Below are 24262 nucleotides of genomic sequence, written 5' to 3' on the forward strand. Positions count from 1 at the left end.
AAATTTTGGAGGCCACATTTAACAAGGATATAGCTCTATATGATGCACATTCAGTGGGGTCTTTATCTTTTTTTAGGAATTAAAGAAATAGATGTTTCATAAAAAGATTCAGACAAGCTTTACAAGCATGATTTACATGTTTGTTTTCTACCAAAATACTGTTGAACATGATTTGCATGCTGATTTCTTCCCCTCATACAGCAGGATCAATGCACTTGACCCTACTGTATTTTCTTTGGCACTTTATGACCTCAAAGCATTAACACAAGAAGTTTGGAGAGAAGGTAGGGTTGCAGATTAAATGTATTTGTAGGCCATTTATTATGAATAAAATACTTAGATCTGAATGATAAATATAATTGCCAGCTTGGCAAAGTGCCTCCGGGTCAGAAAGCTGTGTCTAGCATAGTTTAGGTGGGACTTGCAGTGCATTGTCAGTGCTGCTAATTTTTTACTCTCATGTAAAAAAACACATAGTTCAGTTTGTGAGAAATATCAAATGAAAGTTAAAAGAATTTCACCAAAATAATCTTGAACATTTATTCCCTAACAGAATAACTGTATGCTGTTCAGAAATGGGTTGCTGCATTTACTTAGCAGTATGTACATTTCACTATTAATCCACAGCTTCTTGGAAAGTTTTGCCACTATTATGATTCTACATGGATTGAATTATTTCAAAAAATGAGACAGTAATTGAAATTAAGAATACTAAATGAATACCATAGTTGCACATGGAAGATTCCACTTAAGTACAGCCCAAGTTTCTGAGAATATTAACTCCAAAAGTACTGGCTGATGATACATAAGTTATATATCTTGTGTTGCATTTAGATATATTATTGTGAGAATCTTGAATGCATTTTATCTTTTGAAATCAAATTAAACCTGCATTTCTGCCTACTCCAGAAGAATACAATTTTAAAATAGATACATTAGCTGCATTTTTAGGTGGGAATATTACTTTAAGCACATTTTAATAATTCTAACTATTCTAACCAAGGAAGTACATGCACTAATCAATATCAGATCACTAATTCTTTGTAGCATTGTGTATACACCATACCAGTAAGCCAAATTAGAATTCATATTTACTGAAGAGCATTATAAACTCAAATAGTCATTGAAAAATAAGACTAGAACTGCAACTCATCCTTTTTATTAAAGCTGTTGATTATAATTTTACTATCAAATATCTCATATTTCAGGTGGTGGTCTTACCTCTAAGCGTGGAGTATTTGGTAATATGGGGAAACTAGAGACAATGATGTCAGTGACATATGGCCAAATGGAAGATATGATTTTCTCTGGAGCTGCAAGTGGAGATGTTTACATCTGGAAGAATAACATTCTACTCAAGACAGTCAAAGCCCATGATGGGCCTATTTTTGCTTTACATGCTTTAGATAAGGTGCCCAAAGTTTTGTGTCATTATCAGTGAATGTTTTTTTTGTATTTGAAGAATAATCTATAATGGGAAGCATTTCAATAAGAATGAAAAATGAGTATCTATAGATCAGCTTCTACTAACATCATTCAAAAAGAATAGTGCATATGAGTGGGTAATCCAACTGTAAGTTTACCACCAAAACTGAAAATAAACGTCAGTTATTAGGCAGTGTTTATTGAAACCCCAATTAGACAAAGTGGCATTCTTCAATTAAATAGTTTTTGATCAATATTTTTGACACCCCAAAATTATTTCAAATCCATAAATTTATACAAAATGCAGGGAATGTTATAAGCTAATTTATTTCAATATTCAGTAAACAATGCAGCATATTATCTTTTTTAAAAGGGACATCTGCATTTGGTGCAGGGGATAGATGGAATTTTCTCTTGAGATTGTGTTTTTCCTTCAGCAAATAATGCTTAGTTGTTGAATGTTGGATTGACACACAGTTTCATAATTCATTTAGTTCCTCATTTTAACCAGAAAATGTTGCCTTGCATATGGTGCAATTGATTTGGGTTCATAAATTCTTGATTACCCATGCCATTTACTACACTGCACATTTCAAAATGTACATTTATTTAAGGTAGGTTTGCTAATTTCAGAACTCATGAATTTGGACTGGACCATTTAGCTTCTTTTGAGTTGCAGGAGTATTGTCTTTGAGTATTATAGGATTTGATTACACAATCTCAGGGATTCTTTTGTCAAAAGTATTCTGGCAAATTTCATATGGCTTGATGTCTGCATGCCCACTTTGCCCAAAAGTATCTCAAGAAACATTTGATGTCAACATATGCTTTAATAAAGGAATGATTTGATATGTATCATATATGGTCTCGTATGGTACCGAAAATCATAGCATTTTCTAGATTTAGACTTGAGCACTCACTTAACCATAGAAACCATAGAAACTACAGCACAGAAACAGGCCTTTTGACCCTTCTTGGCTGTGCCGAACCATTTTCTGCCTAGTCTCACTGACCTGCACATGGACCATATCCCTCCATACACCTCCCATCCATGTATCTGTCCAATTTATTCTTAAATGTTACAAAAGAACCCGCATTTACCACCTCGTCTGCCAGCTCATTCCATACTCCCACCACTCTCTGTGTGAAGAAGCCCCCCCTAATGTTCCCTTTAAACTTTTCCCCCCTCACCCTTAACCCATGTCCTCTGGTTTTTTTCTCCCCTTGCCTCAGTGGAAAAAGCCTGCTTGCATTCACTCTATCTATACCCATCATAATTTTATATACCTGTATCAAATCTCCCCTCATTCTTCTACGCTCCAGGGAATAAAGTCCTAATCTATTCAACCTTTCTGTGTGACTGAGTTTCTCAAGTCCCGGCAACATCCTTGTAAACCTTCTCTGCACTCTTTCAACCTTATTTATATCCTTCCTGTAATTTGGTGACCAAAACTGAACACAATACTCCAGATTTGGCCTCACCAATGCCTTATACAACCTCATCATAACATTCCAGCTCTTATACTCAATACTTCGATTAATAAAGGCCAATGTACCAAAAGCTCTCTTTACGACCCTATCTACCTGTGATGACACTTTTAGGGAATTTTGTATCTGTATTCCCAGATCCCTCTGTTCCACTGCCCTCCTCAGTGCCTTACCATTAACCCTGTATGTTCTACCTTGGTTTGTCCTTCCAACGTGCAATACCTCACACTTGTCAGTATTAAACTCCATCTGCCATTTTTCAGCCCATTTTTCCAGATGGTCCAAGTCCCTCTGCAGGCTCTGAAAACCTTCCTCACTGTCTACTACACCTCCAATCTTTGTATCATCAGCAAACTTGCTGATCCAATTTACCACATTATCATCCAGATCATTGATATAGATGACAAATAACAATGGACCCAGCACTGATCCCTGTGGCACACCACTAGTCACAGGCCTCCACTCAGAGAAGCAATTCTCTACCACCACTCTCTGGCTTCTTCCATCGAGCCAATGTCTAATCCAATTTACCGCCTCTCCATGTATACGTAGCCATTGAATTTTCCTAACTAACCTCCCATGCGGGACCTTGTCAAAGGCCTTACTGAAGTCCATGTAGATAATATCCACTGCCTTCCCTTCATCCACTTTCCTGGTAACCTCCTCGAAAAACTCCAACAGATTGGTCAAACATGACCTACCACGCACAAAGCCATGTTGACTCTCCCTAATAAGCCCCTGTCTATCCAAATGCTTGTAGATTCTGTCTCTTAGTACTCCCTCCAATAACTTACCTACTACTGACGTTAAACTCACTGGCCTATAATTTCCCAGATTACTTTTCGATCCTTTTTTAAACAACGGAACAACATGAGCCACTCTCCAATCCTCCGGCACTTCACCCATAGACAGCGACATTTTAAATATTTCTGCCAGGGCCCCCGCAATTTCAACACTAGTTCCTTCAAGGTCCGAGGGAACACTCTGTCAGGTCCCGGGGATTTATCCACTTTAATTTTCCTCAAGACAGCAAGCACCTCCTCCTTTTTAATCTGTACAGTTTCCATGGTCTCACTACTTGATTCCCTCAATTCCATAGATTTCATGCCAGCTTCCTTAGTAAATACAGACGCAAAAAACCTATTTAAGATCTCCCCCATTTCCTTTGGTTCCGCACAAAGCCGACCACTCTGATCTTCAAGAGGACCAATTTTATCTCTTACAATCCTTTTGCTCTTAATATACTTGTAAAAGCTCTTTGGATTATCCTTCACTTTGACTGCCAAGGCAACCTCATGTCTTCTTTTAGCCCTCCTGATTTCTTTCTTAAGTATTTTCTTGCACTTCTTATACTCCTCAAGCACCTGATTTACCCCCTGTTTCCTATACATTTCATACAACTCCCTCTTCTTCTTTATCAGAGTTGCAATATCCCTTGAGAACCAAGGTTCCTTATTCCTATTCAATTTGCCTTTATTCCTGACAGGAACATGCAAACTCTGCACTCTCAAAATTTCCCCTTTGAAGGCTTCCCACCTACCAATCACATCTTTGCCAGAGAACAACCTGTCCCAATCCACGCTTTTTAGATCCTTTCTCATTTCTTCAAATTTGGCCTTCAAATTTAACACTGATAAATAATAGCAAGTTTAGTGCCTAGACACTCGACATGAATTTCACTATGTACAATTGCTCTGATCAAATCGGAAATATTTGATATAAGTTAATATAAATTGTTATTAATTGCTGATAAAATTTTATTATCTTTGTTTAAATAACATAAAATGACAATTAAAAAAGAGAAACAATGCAGAATCCTGAAAGAGTCATAGAGCATTACAGCACAGAAACAGGCCCTTTAGTCCATCTAGTCTATGCCAAACTGTTGTTCTGCCTTATTCAGTTGACCTGCACTTGGACCATAGTTCTCCATACACCTCCCATCCATGTACCTTTCCAGACTTCTTTTAAATGGTGCATCCTCCACTTCCACTGGCAGCTCATTGCACAATCCCACCACTCTCTGAGTGAAGAGGTTCCCCCTCAGATTCCCCTTAAATATTTCACCTCTAACCCTAAACCTATGACATTTGGTTCTAGCAACACACATAAAAGTTGCTGGTGAACGCAGCAGGCCAGGCAGCATCTCTAGGAAGAGGTGCAGTCGACGTTTCAGGCCGAGACCCTTCGTCAGGACTAACTGAAGGAAGAGTGAGTAAGGGATTTGAAAGTTGGAGGGGGAGGGGGAGATCCAAAATGATAGGAGAAGACAGGAGGGGGAGGGATGGAGCCAAGAGCTGGACAGGTGATAGGCAAAAGGGATACGAGAGGATCATGGGACAGAAGGTCCGGGAAGAAAGACAAGCGGGGGGGACCCAGAGGATGGGCAAGGGGTATATTCAGAGGGACAGAGGGAGAAAAAGGAGAGTGAGAGAAAGAATGTGTGTATAAAAATAAGTAACAGATGGGGTACGAGGGGGAGGTGGGGCATTAGCGGAAGTTAGAGAAGTCGATGTTCATGCCATCAGGTTGCAGGCTACCCAGACGGAATATAAGGTGTTGTTCCTCCAACCTGAGTGTGGCTTCATCTTTACAGTAGAGATTTACATTCTTTACATTTGGTTCTAGTCTGACCCAATCTGAGGGGAAAAAGCCTACATGCATTCACCCTATTCATGCCCTTCATTATTTTGTATACCTCTAAGATCTCCCTCATTCTCTTGCACTCCAGAAAATATATTCAACCATTTTATATAACTCAGATCTCTAAGTAACGGCAGCATTCTTGTAAATTTTGTTTGTACTCTTTCAAACCTATTGATATTTTTCCTGTAGGTAGGTGACCAGAACTGCAGAGAACATTCTAAATTTGGCCTCTCATATCTCTTATACAAATTCAACAAAACATCCAGCTCCTGCACTCGAAACTCTGATTTATGAAGGCCAGTGTGCAAAACTCTCTATTTATGACCCTACCTACTTGTGATGCCTTTTTCAAGGAATTATGGATCTGTATTCCTAGAACCCTCTTCTACTGCATACCTCAGTGCCCTACCACTCACTATGTAAGGCCTACCCTGATTGGTCCTCCCACAGTACTACACCTCACAATTGTCTGCATTAAATTCCATTTGCCACTTTTCCAGCTGGTCCTGTTATCACTGCAAGCTCTGTTCATCTTCCTCACTGTCCATTACACCCCTACTCTTGGTGTCATCTGCAAATTTGCTGACCCAGTTAACCACATTATCATCTAAATCATTAATATAGATGACAAGCAATAGCACACTACTAGTCACAGGCCTCCAGTCAGAGAGGCAACTATCTACTACCACTCTCTGGCTTCTCCTGCTAAACCAATGTTGAATCGAATTTACTACTTAATCCTGAATACCTAGCAACTGAACCTTCTGGATCATCCTCTAATGTGGGACTTTGTCAAAGGCCTTGCTAAAGTCCATGTAGACAATGTCCACCGCCCTTCTTTCATAAACTTTCCTAGGCCGGCTAGTGGTGCTGTGGCATCAGCGCTGGACTTTGGAGCGAAGGCTCCCGAGTCCGAATTCAAGTCAGGCCACCCCCCGAACATGCTTTCCATCCGTGCTGGGTTGAGCGTCGAGCTAGCCACTCGGCCTTGTAAAAAACAAGAGTCGAGTCAGGAACGTTCATATCATGACCTGATTAATCCGAAAGGAGACCAATTCTGACACTACAAGCCAGACAAGAATGGCTGACTGTCTGGTGCGACGTGCTAGGAAGGAATAAACTTTCCTAGTAACTTCCTCAAAAAACTCTAAAATTGGTTAGGCACAACCTACCACACAGAAAGCCATATTGACTACCCCTAATCAGGCTCTGCCTATCCAAATATTTATATATCCTGTTCCCTGGAGGATATTCCAATAACTTACCCATTGCTGACATCAAGCTTGCTAGCCTGTAATTTCACAACTTATTCTTGGAGCCTTTCTTGAACAACAGAACAACATTAGCTATCCTTAATCCTCTTCATCTCACCCATTGTTAAAGTTTTAAATACCACTGCCAAGGCCCTTGTAATTTCTGCACTAGCCTCTCATGAGGTCCAAGGAGACACCTTGCCTTGCTTATTCACCCTAATTTGCCCAAGACTGCAAACATTTCCTCATCTATATTCAGATACTATCCAAAACCTCACCACTGTTTTGCCTCAGTTCTATAGACTCTGTGTCCGTCTCCCAAGTAAATACAGTTGCAAAAGATCAGTTTAAGATCTCTCCCATCTCTTTTGGATCCATGCGTAGATGATCATGCTGATCTTTCTAATGAATTGCTTGGAATTTTTCAAACAAAATGAAAAAGTAGTTTTACTGCTCTTAATCATGACGTTTTCTTGAAAGGGATTTGTAACAGGTGGCAAAGATGGTGTAGTCGAACTCTGGGATGACATATTTGAAAGATGTTTAAAAACTTACGCTATCAAGAGAGCAGCTCTGTCCCCTGCCTCAAAAGGTATGTTATTACAACTGCTTTTCTACTAAATACATCAAAGTTTTATTTTTCTGGGGAGAATAAATCCTGACATTCTTAGGACTAAAGGAAGAGACTGGTTAAGCAAATGTGAATTTGTCAGGTCTTTTATCCCTCTTATCTATTTTAAGTAATCAGAAATTCTAGAGGGAGCATTGGTTCCTCTTTTGCCAAATATCTTTCAATATTATATCACTAATGTACTGTGACAAGTGAAAGAGTCAATAATCAGATATCATACCGATTATATTAGCAGTCAAGAGAAGGTAAACCTGATCATGTTCCAGAATTTACACAGTATGCTAAATAGACTTACTCATGGGTCCTCCACAGGAGTAACCCTATCTCTAGACTTGATGTACTATCAAAGGCAATCAAGATTAGTGGCAGGTGCCTCACTATATTTCTAGTGATGGACAGTCAATAAATGAAGGGAACTAAGGATTTAACATTAGTGCTTGAAAGTGGTACTGAGATCAAAGATCATTTGTGATCTTTCTAAATAAAGGAGTAAAATTGAGCTGAATGGCCTGGCTTTTAAGTTTTGAGTTCTTATCCACACTTTTCACAAATTTATCTCATTGAGAAACAGTACCCCGGGCGGATACATTACATGAAGTGGTCACAAAGACCTACCACGTACAAAAGGCCTAGCCACAGAGAGATCAGAACTGCATAGTCTTTTGAACTAAACTCATGAAGCCCTTGAATTTCATTGCCTAGCTCTGTGCTGATGTGCCAGTAGATATCACAGGTGTCACCCCACCAAACCATGAAACAGTTTATTCTCCTTGAGATGAAGATAAAAGTGAGTTTCATTTGTTGAAACATAGAGTGAAGTGCCCCATTTGCGTCAATGATCAACACAGTTTGAGAATGTGCTGGGGGCAGCGCATAAGTGTCACCATGCTTCCAGCACCAACATAGCATGCCTACAATTTACCACCCTTACCCAAACGTCTTTGGAATGTGGAAGGAAAGAGGAGGAAACCCACGTGGTAACAGGGAGAATGTACAAGCTCATTACAGACTGCGGCAGGAATTAAACTTTAATAGCTGGCACTGTAAAGTGTTACACTGACAGCTACGCTACCTTGCTGTCAAGTTTATACCTTCCTCAGAGAACTGGTATGTATGAGGAATAGTGAGAATGTAAATTTTCCCCATCGTATAGGGAGCTGCAAAATGTGCCTATGTTCCCTTGAAGATTCCTTATGAGACTCCTAAAATCTTCATCAGAAAAGAAGATTTCCAGTCAGTTCTTGTTGAGTTGAGCTGCAAGGTTTTTCCAAGAGCCATTAACCCTATGTTATACTGTATGCTATGCCCTTGATTATGACATCTCCAAACCAGATTGGTAGCTGGCAAAAGCATCATCTAATAATGTACTGTAGCTATAGGCAGCACTGTACCACACCTAAATGGGAATGTAATAGCACCAATGCATTGATCATAAATGAGCAAACGTAAATGTCAGGAAGTGGCAAATCTGCTTGTTGAACATATTTGAAGGTAGTCATGTTTAGAAAGGATCTCCAGTATCTTTATAAGATATAACTATGATTTGCTAGGCTAGCATTCTCTGTCCATAGCTACTCCTGAAACATGGTGTTAAACTGCATTAAGCCCATAAAATATAGGAGCAGAAATAGGCCATTTGGCCCATCAAGTTTGCCCTGCCATTTCATCATAGCTGATCCAATTTTCCTCTCAGCCCTAATCCCCTGCCTTCTCCCCCTATCCCTGCATGCCCTAACCAATCAAGAATCTATCAACCTCTACCTTAAATATAATAAAGAATTCACCTCCACAGCTGCCTATGGCAAAGAATTCCATAAATTCACTACTCTCTGGCTAAAGAAATTCCTCCTCATCTCCATTCTAAAAGAACATCCCTCTATTCTGAGGCTGAGTCCTCTAGTCTTAGTCTCTCCCATCGCATGAAACATCTTCTTCTCATCCACTCTATCAAGACATTTCACCATTCAACTGATTTCAATGAGGTTACCCCTCATTATTCTGAATTCTAGTGAATATAGGCCCCGAACCATCAAACACTCTTCATATGACAAGCCATTTAATCCTGGAATCATTTTCATGAAGCTCCTTTGAACCCTCTCCAGTTTCAGCACATCCTTTCTAAGATAAGGGGCCCAAACCTGCTCGTAATACTCCAAGTAAGACCTCACCAGTGCTCTATAAAGTCTCAACATTACATCCTTTTATGTTCTAGTCCCCTTGAAATGAATGCTAACATTGCATTTGCTTTCCTCACCACAGACTCAGCCTGTAAATTAACCTTTAGAGAACCCTGCACAAGGACCTCCGTCCTTTTCTGCCTCAGATTTTTTGTATTTCTCTCCATTTAGAAACTAGAAACCCTTTCATTTCTTCTAACAAAGTGCATGACCATATAATTCCTGACACTGTATTCCATCTGCCATTTCTTTGTCCATTCTACTAATCTTTCTAAATCCTTCTGTAGCCTCTCTAGACCTCCACCTATCTTCATATCATCTGCAAACTTTGCAATATAGCCATCAATTCCATCATCTAAATCATTAACCTATAACGTAAATGGAATTGGTCCCAACTCAGACCACTGTGGAACACCACTAGTCACCGGCAGCCAACCAGAAGAGGCTCCCTTTATTCCCACTCTTTACCTCCTGCCAATCAGCCACCGCTTTATCCACGCTAGACTCTTTACTGTAATACCATGGCCTCATAGCTTGTTAAGCAGCCTCATGTGTGGCACCTTCTGAAAATCCAAATGCACAACACCAACCGATTCTCCTTTGTCTATCCTGCCTGTTACTTGTTCAAAGAATTCCAACAGATTTGTCAGGCAAAATTTTCCCTTGAGGAAACCATGCTGACTACAGCCTATTTTATCTATGTGCCTCCAAATACTCTGAGATTTCATCCTTAATAATCCACTCCAACGTCTTCCCAACCACTGAGGTCAGACTAACTGGCCTATAGTTCCCTTTCTTCTGCCTCTCTCCCTTCTTTAAAAGAGGAATGACAGAATTCCCTTCAGGCTTAACAAGAAGCTCAGAGACCTCAACCTTCACCCTGCCTTGTGCAGCTAGATCCTGGTCTTCCTGTCAGATTGCCAGCAGGTGGTAAGAGTGGGCTCCCTCACCTCCGCCCCTCTGACCCTCAACACAGCTGCCCCTCAGGGCTGTGTCCTAAGCCCCCTCCTGTACTCTCTGTATATCCATGACTGTGTTGCTACCCACAACTCCAATTTGCTAATTAAGTTTGCTGACAATGCTACTTTGATTGGTCTAATCTCAAATAATAATGAGGCAGCCTACAGAGAATAAGTCATCACCCTGACACAATGGTGTCAAGAAAACAACCTTTCCCTCAATGTCGCAAAAAGAAAGGAGCTGGTTGAGGAATACAGGAGGAATGGAAACAGCTAGCCCCTATTGACATCAATGGATCTGGGGTTGAGAGGGTGAACAGCTTTAAGTTCCTCAGCATACACATCACCGAGGATCTCACATGGTCTGTACATAATGGCTCTGTAGTGAAAAAAGCACAACAGTGCCTCTTTCACCTCAGACAGTAGAAGAAGTTTGGTATGGGTCCCCAAATCCTAAGGACTTTCTACAGAGGCATAATTGAGAGCATCCTAACTGGCTGCATCACTGCCTGGTATGGGAATTATACTTCCCTCAATCGCCAGACTCTGCAGAGAGTGGTGCGGACAGCCCAACTTATCTGTAAATGTAAGCCCCTACTATTCAGGACATTTACAGAGACAGGTGTGTAAAAAGGGCCCAAAGGATCTTTGAGGACCTGAGTCACCCCAACCACAAACTATTTCAGCTGCTACCATCTGGGAAACGGTACTGCAACATAAAAGCCATGACTAACAGGCTCCGGGACAGCTTCTTCCACCAGGCCTTCAGACTGATTAATTCACACTGATGCAATTATATTTCTATGCTACATTGACTGTGCTGTTGTACATACTATTTGTTACAAATTACTATAAATTGCACATTGCACATTTAGATGAAGATGTAAAGATTTTACCCTTCATGTATGTGAAGGATGTAAGTAATAAAGTCAATTCAATTCAATTCAATTTTCCAATCTGATGGAACCATTCCAGGATCTAGTGGCTCTGCAAAGTTCATTACTAATGTCTCCACGCTGTCTTCAGCCACCTTTTTCAGAACTCTGCATACCATCTGGTCCAGATGACATCTGCCTTCTGACCTTTCAACTTCCCAATAACCACCTCTCTAGTTATGGTAACTTCACACAGTTCATGACCCCTGACACCTGGAACTTCCACCATACTGCTGGTGTCTTTTTTTGTGAAGACTGATGTAAAATACTTAGTCAGTTCGGCTGCCATTTCATTGTCCCTCATTACTACCTCTCCAACATCTTTTCCAGCAGTCCGATATCCTCTTTCACCTGGTCTTTTACACTTTATGTATCTGAAGAAATTTTTGGTCTCCCCTTGAATATTATTCGCTAGCTTGCTTTCATATTCCATCTTTTTTTAGTTGCCTTCTGTTTTTTAAAAGCTTCACAATACTCCAACTTCCCACTAACTTGTGTTCTATTATATGCCCTCTCCGTGGATTTGATGTTGGCTTTGACTTCTCTCATTAGCCGTGGTTGCATCATCTTTCCTTTAAAATACTTGCTTCTCTTTGGAATGTATATATCTTGTGCCTTACAAATTGCTTCCAGGAAGCAATTAAGCCAGTAAACAAAAATAAATTTTAAAATATACTAAAATGTGTGAATGCTCATATTCTGTATTACATAGAAACATAGAAATCTCCAGCATAATACAGGCCCTTCGGCCCACAATTTGGGCCGACCCTGTAATCTACTCCAGAAACTGCCCAACATTTCCCTACCACATAACCTATTTTTCTAAGCTCCATGTACCTATCTAAGGGTCTCTTCAAAAACCCTATTATATTGTATTGCTAAATGCATCTTTAAAAACTTCACTGATCAAAGCTGCAGAAATGAAACCATAGCCCTAATGCATTCAATTGTTTGTAAATTCAAATCTTTTCAAAGTTTATTTTGGTCAGTTCATTTCTCCTTTTTCAAAGTTTATCTTAAATTAAAAATCCTGATTTGAGGTTGTCCCTTCCTGTCAGAACCTAAGACAAATTTATCATTAATACCATATTTGTAATATATACCTAATGTAAGAAAGTTTACAAATTCAGTTTGGAAACTCATTTAGTGTAGCTTAGACGAATGTTAATTGATTTTGAAAATAGATCTAGAATTTTAATGGAGCCTGCCAAGATGCAACAACCACTATGATGGTTATTTTGTGATCTTTAAAGATTAAATAAAGATTAGCTTTATTTGTCACATGTACATCAAAATTTGGAAACATACAGTGAAATGAGTTGTTTACGTCAAATGAAATCAGCAAGGATTATTGTGGGCAGCACAATTATTGCCACACTTCTGGCATTGATATAGCACGCCCACAACTCACTAATCCTAACCATATGTTTGTGGGATGTGGGAGGAAATCGGAGCACCCAGAGGAAACCCACGTGGTCACAAGGAGAACGTACAAACTCCTTACCGAGCAGGAGTGGAAATTGAACAGTGATCAATTAATCTGGATCAGTGATCGTTGGTAATGTAATAGTATTATACTAGCTGCTAAGCTACCTAGGAATTTTTTTTTAAAATACATAAAGAACTAGGAAGTTATTTAGATTGCATGGCCTTTTATGCTCCTAAAGAGACCTTAAATGAGATAGGACATTCCCGTGCTCTTCTAATGCAAACATTTTCAGGAACTCAAACGGAGCCTAACATTGTGATATGCTTCAAGAGTCAACGGGGAGCTAGCTGGGAGGGTGAGGACAGGAGTTAGGAATTGTGAATTGGACTGCTCAAGTAGAGGAGTTAGGATGAGAATTGGATGTGGACAGTTCAGCCATTAATACGTGATTTTTTTTATGTTTGAGATGCTGTGGTTTGTGTTTGGGTGCTGGTGAGAGGGTATTCATTTCAGTTGGAAGATTGTGTGTGAAGTATGTGTGAATTGTCAAGTTGGCTGGTTGGTGATTTTTTTTAATGAGATTTCTGATCATAGGGGGCATCTTGCTTGGAGTGGGATTTAATATCGGAGAAGTGGAACTTTTGCGGTTTGAGAAAGAACCGCTGAGTCCCAACAACAGACTTGGGATCTGGTCAAACAGGTGCCCTTTAAAACGTACTAATATGAGCCTCCGAGATGATAATGACTACAGTTGGAGGCTTTACTCACAAGATGACACAACTGTTTTGCATGATGCATAATGAAAATTTGTGCAAATCACTTTTCGGTAATCTTTTAACTTTCATATAACTAGGAAATTTGCAAAAATAAGTAGCACTGCACAATCTAATTTCTTTGTTAAATATATTTGTCATTTCAGGCATTAGTTGGCCTTCAGTCTTTGTTCCTGACGAGGAAGCAATTAAGAGCTAATCACATTGTCTGGAGACATGTAAAAGTTTGACCAACTTTGGATGGCAGGCTTCCTTCCCCAATTTAAAACAATCAGGCAATTTTACAGTTAGCTTCCCTGAGGCTTACATTTTTAGCCAATGTGGTTTTTTAGAAAACAGCATGGTCTAGTGACACACACAAAAAGCTGAGTTCTTTTAGCATTTTGTGTGTGTTGCTTTGGATTTCCAGCATCTGCAGAGCTTCTCCTGTTTATGGTATCATAAACTTTTATTAATTGCAACCTGTTTAGCTTACATTTTGTGTCAGATTCCAAGCACCACGTTGTGTAGCAAATGTTACAGTCTTGAATAGGCACCAGAATTTAACCAAGGAATGACGAGTTATCTTAGAATCATTATAATATGAAGAGTCTATATTAGCTCTCCAAAGCAATTCAGTCAATCTCCTTTGTTTTTTGATCATATACCAGCAAATAACTTTCCGTCAAATGATTGAATTCTTTGTTGAATCCTTGGGTGTGCTTCCATCAACCTTATACACATTGATTTCTTGATCATAGTGACTCTGATTTCTTTTTAAATATTTCTCTAAATATACTGTATGTACCAATGTGTTTTAAAACCCTGTGATAATATCTATAGCATGATTTCTTAGATTTCTGTAAATATTGTTACACTTGCAATATTTAATGCAAATGAAAAACATGACATTCAGGATTTAATTCAGTGTATCTATCATTGAACCTACGCTTTTGTGTTGACAGAAGGTGAAATTATATAATTTAAAACAGTTTAAAATTTAGCTTTATAAAAAAAATTATGAAATTACTCCAAATAGAACTATGTCAAAAGAAACAATTTTAACAATTTTGGTAAAACTTAAAGGAAGAATGTATAAAATGATTTGGGAATGAGCAAAGAAGTAGGAATAGAATGAAAAATATGGTCAAGTGAGTCCTGTTTATGTGAAATATGTAATTCTTACAGGTTTACTTTTGGAAGACAATCCTTCATTACGTGCCATTACATTGGGTCATGGGCATATACTTGTTGGAACCAAGAATAGTGAAATACTTGAAATAGATAAAAGTGGATCCATGACTCTGCTTGTTCAGGTAGTTATTCCTTCAACTATATACAAATACTTGAATTTTTCAGTAAACGTTAGGCCAATTTCATTGCATAAGTTTAACAGTTTTACATGAAAAATTTAGTGGGCAATATATGGATTTATCACTAGATTCCATTTGTTACTTCAAACCTATACTTTTATTGGTTTGGCAATATTGTTTAGTATGATATTTGCTGGTTTTATTTTTGATTTGGCTGATTGTTTGAATGACTGGGTTAGATTCTAAATATGGTTTATTACTGAACCAGTTTATTTACTTAATTTACTTAAGTACAGAATCTTATTGATAAATTTTAATTATTTACTTAATAATTAATATTAACTATGTGGAAATGCAGGTCCACTGTATCTGTGCCTCAATAATGTGGCACTCCGTGGAACCAATACATATTGAGTTAATTCAATTGTGAGTATACATTGTGTTAGGGGTTTCTTTTATTATTTATTTAGAGTTGCAGCTCTCAGTAGGCCCTTTTGGGCCTTCAAGTCGCACCATCCCAGCAACCCTCGATTCAACCCTATTCTAATTATGAGACAGTTTACAAAAACCAATTAACCTACCAACCGGTACATCTTTGGACTATGGGAGGAAACCCACATATTCTACAGAGGGAACATACAGATTCCTTACAAATGATGTTGGAATTGAACTCCAGGCTCCAACTCCCCAAGCTGTGATAACATCACGCTAACTGCTATGCTACCATAGTTTAAGGGAAGTGCTTTTCCATAGGGTGAGTTATTCAGTACAATAATAGGAAGAGTTTGTGGTACTATATGTCATAACTAGATTACTGAAAAAATTGGAAGAGGTTTAATGAGCAAAAGGTTTGAAGCAAGCAATGTTGTTATAGCTAATAAAATATAGAAAATAAGAGCAGGAGTAGACATGGTAGCACTTCAAGAATGCTCTACCATTCATTACAATTCTGGCTCATTCCAGGATAACCAGGTCCTTTGTATGTCAACTGTTCTCAGTCTATCACAATTTAAGTAATGCTCTGTCTTTCTGTTTCTCACTGAGGTAGATAAATATGCAGTTATACACCTTGCACTATATCTGCTATGCATTTGCACTCTTGCTCAATTTCTCTACATCATCTTGAAGACTTCCTTTATCTTTACAACTTGCAATCCACCCAGTTTCATGTTTTTTGGCAAAATTTTAAATACGACATTTCCCTCATATAAATCATTGTTATAAATTTTGAACAGTTGAGACCCAAGACATTAACGATCTACTCCCAATGCAGACAGTCTAGCTATTGTCTCTTCCTCTGTCACTTTTCTTAACTTCAGTGAGTATAACACCATTCTACACAATTTCTCTTCATGTGATCATTGCTACATCCTAGGAATCAGTCTGATTAATTTACACTATTATTTTCTAAAGCACGTTGAAGCTTCCTTAATGGGGGCAATTAAAACCAGACAATACACCAGTTGTCATTTAAAAAAATGTAATAGCTTGAAATTTGTAGAGTTTTATTTTAAATGCCAACTGGAATATTATCTGAAGTTATAATCCTCCTCTATAAATCAAATTTTTCCAATTGCCTATCATGCCATTCGAGGCAACAAAATAATGAATATTTCCAGGCCTTTTCACGTTACCCGTTAAACTCAAACAGATACTTCATGGAGTAAGTCACACTAGCTTGATCAGGGCATTCCAATGCTATATTCGAACCCAAGAATGCCAATCTTTCCAGCATTGTGAATAAAATCAGTCATGTACTAAAAAATGCATTAATGATTTTACTTGCATTTACCTTGCAACTACACAATTTTAAAAAAGTACTTGTGCTCTCACTAACAAATCATGCATTAATTTCCACTGCAGTCCAAAACCTGACTGTTCTGTACAAAACTGCTCAGGTTTTGGAGTCAATTAATCTCTAAGCCCAAGGGCAGATTTGATTAAAAATTAGACACTACAACACTAAGTTATCTTTTGTTTAAATCTAATAATACTGACTCAGTATTGAATCCTCCAAATTTAGATAATATGCTCGCTCTTCCTGTCCTCATCAGAGCTGACAAATTTTGTCCATTATCCCTTCCTGATTTTGGCTCAGTTTTCTCTCTCCATTAGAAGAGCCTAACTTGCTAGGTATGTAGCACAACCTTGTTATTAATGCAGCAAGACAAAGAGAATCCTCCTAATTGCTTTCTTCACCTATTTGGTCTCACATTATCAGAGAGAGATTCCACATGATCTTGCTCATCCCTCCCCCACCTTCTCTACATCTGAAAACTAATTTGTTTTTTCTCTTATTCCTAGAACCAATGAAGGATCCTGGACCTGAAACTATATTTGTATTTCACTTTCTACAGATGTTCCCTGACCTTCTGAATGTTTCTGATTTTTAAAAAATTTAATATCACTATAACTATATCATATAACCATCTCACATCAATTGGTTGTTCAAACTCTGTCGACAATGGACTAACTCAATTGAAAGTATCTTTCAAATTCCAAATTTTTTTCTTCATCCCTATTCAATTTATAACCATAAATGTTGCACATTGAAGCATATTTATTTTGCTTCCTTCCAATCAGGGTCACATGGAAGGGGAGGTTTGGGGCCTGGCAGCCCATCCTACTCTTCCCGTCTGTGCTACTATAAGTGATGACAAAACATTACGAATTTGGGAACTCTCCTTCAATCATCGTATGTTAGCAGTGCGTAAACTTAAAAAAGGTAACTGTTCTTTTTTCAATTTAGCTCAATGTTAAAAACTGTCATGCAAAATTTGAACATTTTGTTTTGTAAAATAGACAAACTAGATTGTTCATATATATAATTAACCATTTTCACTCTGTCTAGAATAATTGTGTTGAGAATGTGATTCATTGTTAAGAATGTGTACTCTATAGTTCCATACAGCTTTTTAATTTGCCAGAGCTGTTGCAATCTTTAATGATCATTGATATGTGCTTACCGCACAGTGAAACAAAATTTTGAACTATGTGTCCTCAACTCCTCTTCTGTACCATTTCCCTACAATTCTTGATTTCTCTTTCTTTAAAATATTTGTCTAAGACTGTAAGTCCTCAGAGCAGAATTAGCCTATTTGGCCCATCGAGTCTGCTTTAGCATTCCATCATGGCTGATTTATTATCCCTTTCATCCCCATTCTTCCTGTAACCTTTAATGCCCTGATTATACCAGAACTTCTGCCTTTAAGTATACCTGATGACTTGACCTGCCTAGCCGTTTGTGGCAATGAATTTCACAAATTCTCCACCCTCTGGCTAAAGAAAATTTTCCTCATCTCCATTCTAAATGGACATCCCTCAATTCTGAGGATGTGCCCTTGTGCCCTCTGGTCCTAGACTCCCCCACTATGGGAGACATCCCCTCCACATCCACTCATTCAGATCATTCAATATTTACAGTCGACGTTTCAGGCTGAGACCCTTTGTCAGGACTAACTGAAAGAAGAGCTAGTAAGAGATTTGAAAGGGGGAGGGAGAGATCCGAAATGATAGGAGAAGACAGGAGGGGGAGGGATAGAGCTAAGAGCTGGAAAGTTGATTGGCAAGAGGGATATGAGGCTGGAGAAGGGAGAAGATCATGGGACGGGAGGCCTAGGGAGAAAGAAAGGGGGAGGGGGGAAGCCCAGAGGATGGGCAAGGAGTATAGTGAGAGGGACAGAGGGAGAAAAAGGAGAGAGAAAAAAATAATAGTATTAAATAAATAAATAACGGATGGGGTACGAAGGGGAGGTGGGCCATTACCGGAAGCCTCATATCCCTTTTGCCAATCAACTGTCCAGCTCTTGGCTCCAATCCGCCCCCTCCTGTCTTCTCCTATCATTTCACATCTCCCCCTCCGCCTCAGGTGGCAGAGGGGAAGAAGCTGTCCCTGAATCGCTGAGTATGTACCTTCAGGCTTCTGTACCTCCTTCCTAACGGTAACAATGGTAAGAGGACGTGTCCTGTGTGATGGGGGTCCTTAATAATGGATGCTGCCTCTCTGAGGCACTGCTCTTTGAAGATGTCTTGGATACTACGGAGGCTATCACACAAGAATGAGCTGACTAACTTTACAACTTTCTGTAGCTTCTTTTGAACCTTTGCAGTTGCGCCCCCCCCCGCCACTACCAGACAGAATGTTCTTCATGCTACATCTGTAGAAGTTTTTGAATGTTTTAGGTGACAAACCAAATCTCTGACTCCTCATGAAATACAGCCACTGTCTTGCCATCTTTGTAGCTGCATTGATATGTTGGGACCAGGTTGGATCTTCAGAGATCTTGACACCCAGAAACTTGAAATTGCTCACTCTCTCCACTTCTGATCCCTCATACTCCCTTTTCACAAGTCCACAATCATCTCTTTGGTCTTACTGATATTGAGTGCAAGGTTGTTGCTGTGACACCACTCAAGTAGATGATATAACTCATTCCTCTTGTATGCCCTTTTGTCTCCGTCTGAGATTCTGCCAACAATGCTTGTATCATCTGCAAATTTATAGATGGCATTGGACTAGGTTTAACAATAATTGTTGTGAAGTGTGTTGAGTTTGATTTTATAAAATCAAATGTGTATCATTTTATTCTGTGAAATGGAAATTCAGTCTACTTTAGTTATAAGATGTCACCTAATAAGACAAATCAGGACAAGAATAAGCACACAACTGATGAAATCAATGTTGCTAAACTAATCTCCGTAGAAGATTTAGAAACATTGTATATAAAAATAAGCATTGAAAATAGCAATTTATTATTTCTCTATAAAAGTGATATTACTGTATTTTGTTGATTTGAAAATGTTAATGTGCTTCATTTCTCATTTTCCACTTAGGTGGAAGATGTTGTGCATTTTCACCAGATGGGAAAGTCATAGCTGTTGGGCTAAATGATGGAAGTTTTCATGTAGTCAATGCTGACACTCTGGAAGATATGGTGGCTTTTCACCATAGGAAGGAAAATATATCAGATATCAAATTTTCAGCAGGTAACTTGGAGCAGTTAATTTTTGCTTCCAGTTAACTTGTCAATTAAGGATGCTTCATTTGATTATAAAAATTCAATATTACTGTACATTTCTGTGAATCTGGTAAAATTGTGTTTGGTGGATAAATAATGTTGAGAATTGCTATTCAGTATATTAAACTGAAGACACAGGTGATGTGAACCTTGAGAGGAAGAAGAACATTTCAATTACCTTTTCATTATCCTACACATAAGATTTGATTTCTGAATGCAGAGTGATTTTTCACAGAACTGTGTCCAGTTTGACTCCCTTAGATATTAAATGAAGCATGATTAAAGACTCAAAGTGCTCCATTTTGGCTTGTTCATTTACAATAATTGTTATTACAATGCAACCCCTGTTTACATTGATATTGCTACATGACTTTATTCTTCTATGTAAAAGTGTTTCTATCTTTTAACTGACTTCAGTTTATAACCTCAGATTACAGGACTCATCAATTTCCATGCAGCAACAAACACAAGATGCTGGAGGAACTCAGCAGACCAGGCAGCATCGATGGAAAAATGTAGAGTTGATGTTTTGGGCCGAGACCCTTTGGCAGGACTGGAGAAAAAAAATAGATGAGGAGTAAATTTAAAAGGTGGGGGGAGGGGAGAGAGAGAGAGATCCTCTCTCACCTCATCTCCTTACCTGCCCATCGCCTCCCTCTGGTGACCCTCTCCCCCTTTCTTTCTTCCATGGCCTGCTGTCCTCTCCTATCAAACTCCCCCTTCTCCAGCCCTGTATACCTTTCACCAATCAACTTCCCAGCTCTTTACTTCATCACTCCCCCTCCCAGTTTCACCTATCACTTTGTGTTTCTCTCTCCCATTCTCCCACCTTTTAAATTTACTCCATCTTTTTTCTCCAATCCTGCCGAAGGGTCTCAGCCCAAAATGTGGACTGTACTTTTTTCCATACTGCCTGGCCTGCTGAGTTCCTACAGCATTTTGTGTGTGTTCCTTGGATTTCCAGCATCTGAGATTTTCTCTTGTTTGGAATTCAGATGCAGCAATCATTCTCTGCTTCCTGTTTGTGGTGACTGCTTGGAATGAACAAATTGTTTGTCAGAAATTTTGATTTTCAATATGATTTTTCAATAGAAGTCAAACTTCTGGTACCTAATCATATAAATAAATTCTGAGTTATTTATATGCCAGTTTGGGGTCATCATATTCAATAACTGGGCATTGAAAACTGAAATGATGCCATTCTATTTGTGTCCAATGGATTTCCCAATCCTCTTTAACCTGTTGCAAGGTTAAGAGAAAAAGGCAGTTCTCTGATTTTTTCCCCTTAGTCTTGCTCTGTAGACAGATTCAGCATTCAAGAGTTTCATATGTAACTCCAAATCAAAACATTGGTATAAATCCATACCTTTCTATGCGATAGTGTTCCAGTTTATATCTCCCCTGCATCTTTATTTTTTTCATTTTGGGTTGTGTATTACTTCTCACAATAATCGGTCACTGCTTTATGGGGAGGAGCAAGTTCTTACATCATTCCCATAGCTGAGTAAAAGAATGTAGCCTGGAGGAAAGAGCTGCAACCATTAATACTGACAGTACTCTTTCGCATAGATACTGCCTGGCCTGCTGAGTTCCTCCAGCATTTTGTGTGTGTTGCTCGGATTTCCAGCATCTGCAGATTTTCTCTTGTTTGTGATTTTGAACTCTTCTGATTGTTTTAGAGTCAATGAAGAATTTCTTAGTTTTTTTTCCACTTCCTCGGAGAATGCATCGTAACAGGTTATGTCAGTTGTACCTGGGTACCAATAATACATTTGGTTAAATAGGAATACATTCTGTTTCCACCCAACAGTGTGTACCTTATTTTTATTAATCTGTTGCACCGTGACTTATTAATAATTTTATGTGCTGTACTCTAAGTAAAATCAAGCATTTAAATTCTATACATTTTGTTTTAAAGAGACACATTTTTATTATCCTCCTAGATGCAGGGAAATACCTAGCAGTGGCTTCCCATGACAACTTTGTAGACATCTACAATGTACTTTCAAGTAAAAGAGTTGGCATTTGTAAAGGAGCCTCTAGTTATATTACTCATATGGATTGGGATGCAAGAGGTAAGACATTTATTGAAATCCTTCCAATTCTGTTGATGAATCTTTTGAAGTCTACATGGAGCAATCCATATTCCAAACCTATCCTGGCACTATTCCCAAAAGTTCCTATAAGACATTGATGACTGCATGGTGCCACTTCCTGCACCCCTACAGAGTTATCAGTTTTATCAACTTCACTACCAATTTCCACCCTGCCCTTGCATTCATTTGATCCATCTCTGACACCTCCATCCCCTTTCTTGATCTCAGTTTGTCCAATGACATCGACTACAAACCCAGACTCCTGCAACTACCTTGACTATGCCACCTCCAACCCAGTCACTTGCAAGGACACCATTTACTTTTCTTAGTTCCTTCATCTCCACAGCATCTGTTCTCATGATGAGACCTTCAACTCGAGGACATCCAAGATGTCCTCCTTTTTCAGAAAACAGGAATTCCCCCACACTGCTATTAATAGAGCCTTCCCCCACATCCCCTCCATTTTATATCTCATCTACAGTTAATCATGATTCACCCCTTTCGCTCTGGACCCAGAATAATCTAATCTTTGGGTTTCTGATCCTGAAACCGATAATAATAAGACATAGGAGCAGAATTAGGCCATTTGGCCCTTCGACTCTGCTCCACCATTCTATCAGGAGTGCTTTATTATCCCTCTCAATCCCATTCTATTGTCTTCTCCTTGTAATCTTTGACACCCTGACTAATCAAGAACTGAACAAACTCTGCTTTAAATACACCTCCACAGCTGACCATGCAATGAATTCCACAGGTTCACTACCATTTGGCTAAAGACTGACATCATGATTCCTCCTGTCCATGTGCCCCTCTTCCCCCTTCAACTCTTTTGCTACCTGTGAACCATAATTTCCTGTATCTAACTATAACTATATACCATGTAAGTACTGTACTTGTACAATGCCTATAAAAATATTTACCCCCCATGGAAGTTTTCATGTTTCATTGTTTTACAATACTGAATCACAGTCAATTTAATCTGGCTTTTTTTTGACACTGATGAACAGAAAAAAAACTTTTTTGTGTCAAAGTGAAAACCAATCTCTACAAAGTGATCTAAATTAGTTATAAATATAAAACACAAAATAATCGATTGCATAAGTATTCACCACCTTCAAGTCAGTATTTAGTAGATACACCTTTAGCAGCAATTACATCATTGAATCTGTGTAGATAGGTCTTTATTAGTTTTGCGCATCTGGGCACTGCAAGTTTTCCCTATTCTTCTTTATAAAACTACTCAATCTCTGTCAGATTGCAATGGGATCATGAGTGAACAGCCCTTTTCAAATCCAGCCACAACTTCTCAATTGGATAAAGGTCTGGATCTGACTTGGCCACTCCAGGACATTAAATTTGTTGATTTTTAAGCCATTCCTATGTAGCTTTGGCTTTATGCTTGGGGTCATTGTCTTGCTGGAAAAATAAATCTTCTCCAAAGTCACAGTTCTCATGCAGACTGCATCAGGTTTCCCTCCAGGATTACCCTGTATTTTGCTGTTTTCATTTTACCCTGTACCTTCACAAGCCTTACAGGGCCTGCTGCAGTAAAGCATCCCCACAGCATAATGCAGACATCACTATGCTTCACGGTAGGGATGGTATGTTTTTGATGAAGTGCAGTATTTGGCTTATGCCAAACGTAGCATTTAATCTGATGGCCAAAAAGCTCAATTTCGGTTTCAACAGATTATAGAACCTTCTTCCAGCTGACTTCAGAGTCTCCCACATACATAAAACATAGAACATAGAAAACCTACAGCACAATACAGGCCCTTCGGCCCACAAAGTTGTGCGAAACATGTCCCTACCTTAGAAATTACTAGGCTTACGTATACCCCTCTATTTTGCTGAGCTCCATGTACCTATCTCAGTGTATTTTAAAAGACCCTATCGTATCCACTGTTGCCAGCAGCCCATTCCACGCACTCACCACTCTGCGTAAAAAACTTACCCCTGACATCTCCTCTGTACCTGCTCCCCAGCACCTTAAACCTATGTCCTCTTGTGGCAACCATTTCAGCCCTGGGAAAAAGCCTCTGACTATCCACACGATCAATGCCTCTCATCACCTTATACACCTCGATCAGGTCACCCCTCATCCTCCGTCACTCCAAGGAGAAAAGCTGAGTTCACTCAA

The 24262-nt window shown here is 38.9% G+C and overlaps 1 protein-coding gene across 1 annotated transcript in view; it reads left to right on the top strand.

Annotated features, from left to right (window-relative positions):
- LOC134350550 (echinoderm microtubule-associated protein-like 6) overlaps nt 1-24262 on the top strand; it is a 392224-nt gene that overhangs the window by 254823 nt on the left and 113139 nt on the right. The window contains exons 18-23 of the mRNA XM_063055883.1: nt 1209-1411; nt 7293-7404; nt 14884-15011; nt 17592-17733; nt 19842-19994; nt 21970-22101. Of these exons, the coding sequence (XP_062911953.1) occupies nt 1209-1411; nt 7293-7404; nt 14884-15011; nt 17592-17733; nt 19842-19994; nt 21970-22101 (870 nt within the window). The remainder of the gene's footprint in view (nt 1-1208; nt 1412-7292; nt 7405-14883; nt 15012-17591; nt 17734-19841; nt 19995-21969; nt 22102-24262) is intronic.

Source organism: Mobula hypostoma, chromosome 8 (genome assembly GCF_963921235.1).
Source record: "Mobula hypostoma chromosome 8, sMobHyp1.1, whole genome shotgun sequence".
Classification (NCBI taxonomy): domain Eukaryota; kingdom Metazoa; phylum Chordata; class Chondrichthyes; order Myliobatiformes; family Myliobatidae; genus Mobula; species Mobula hypostoma.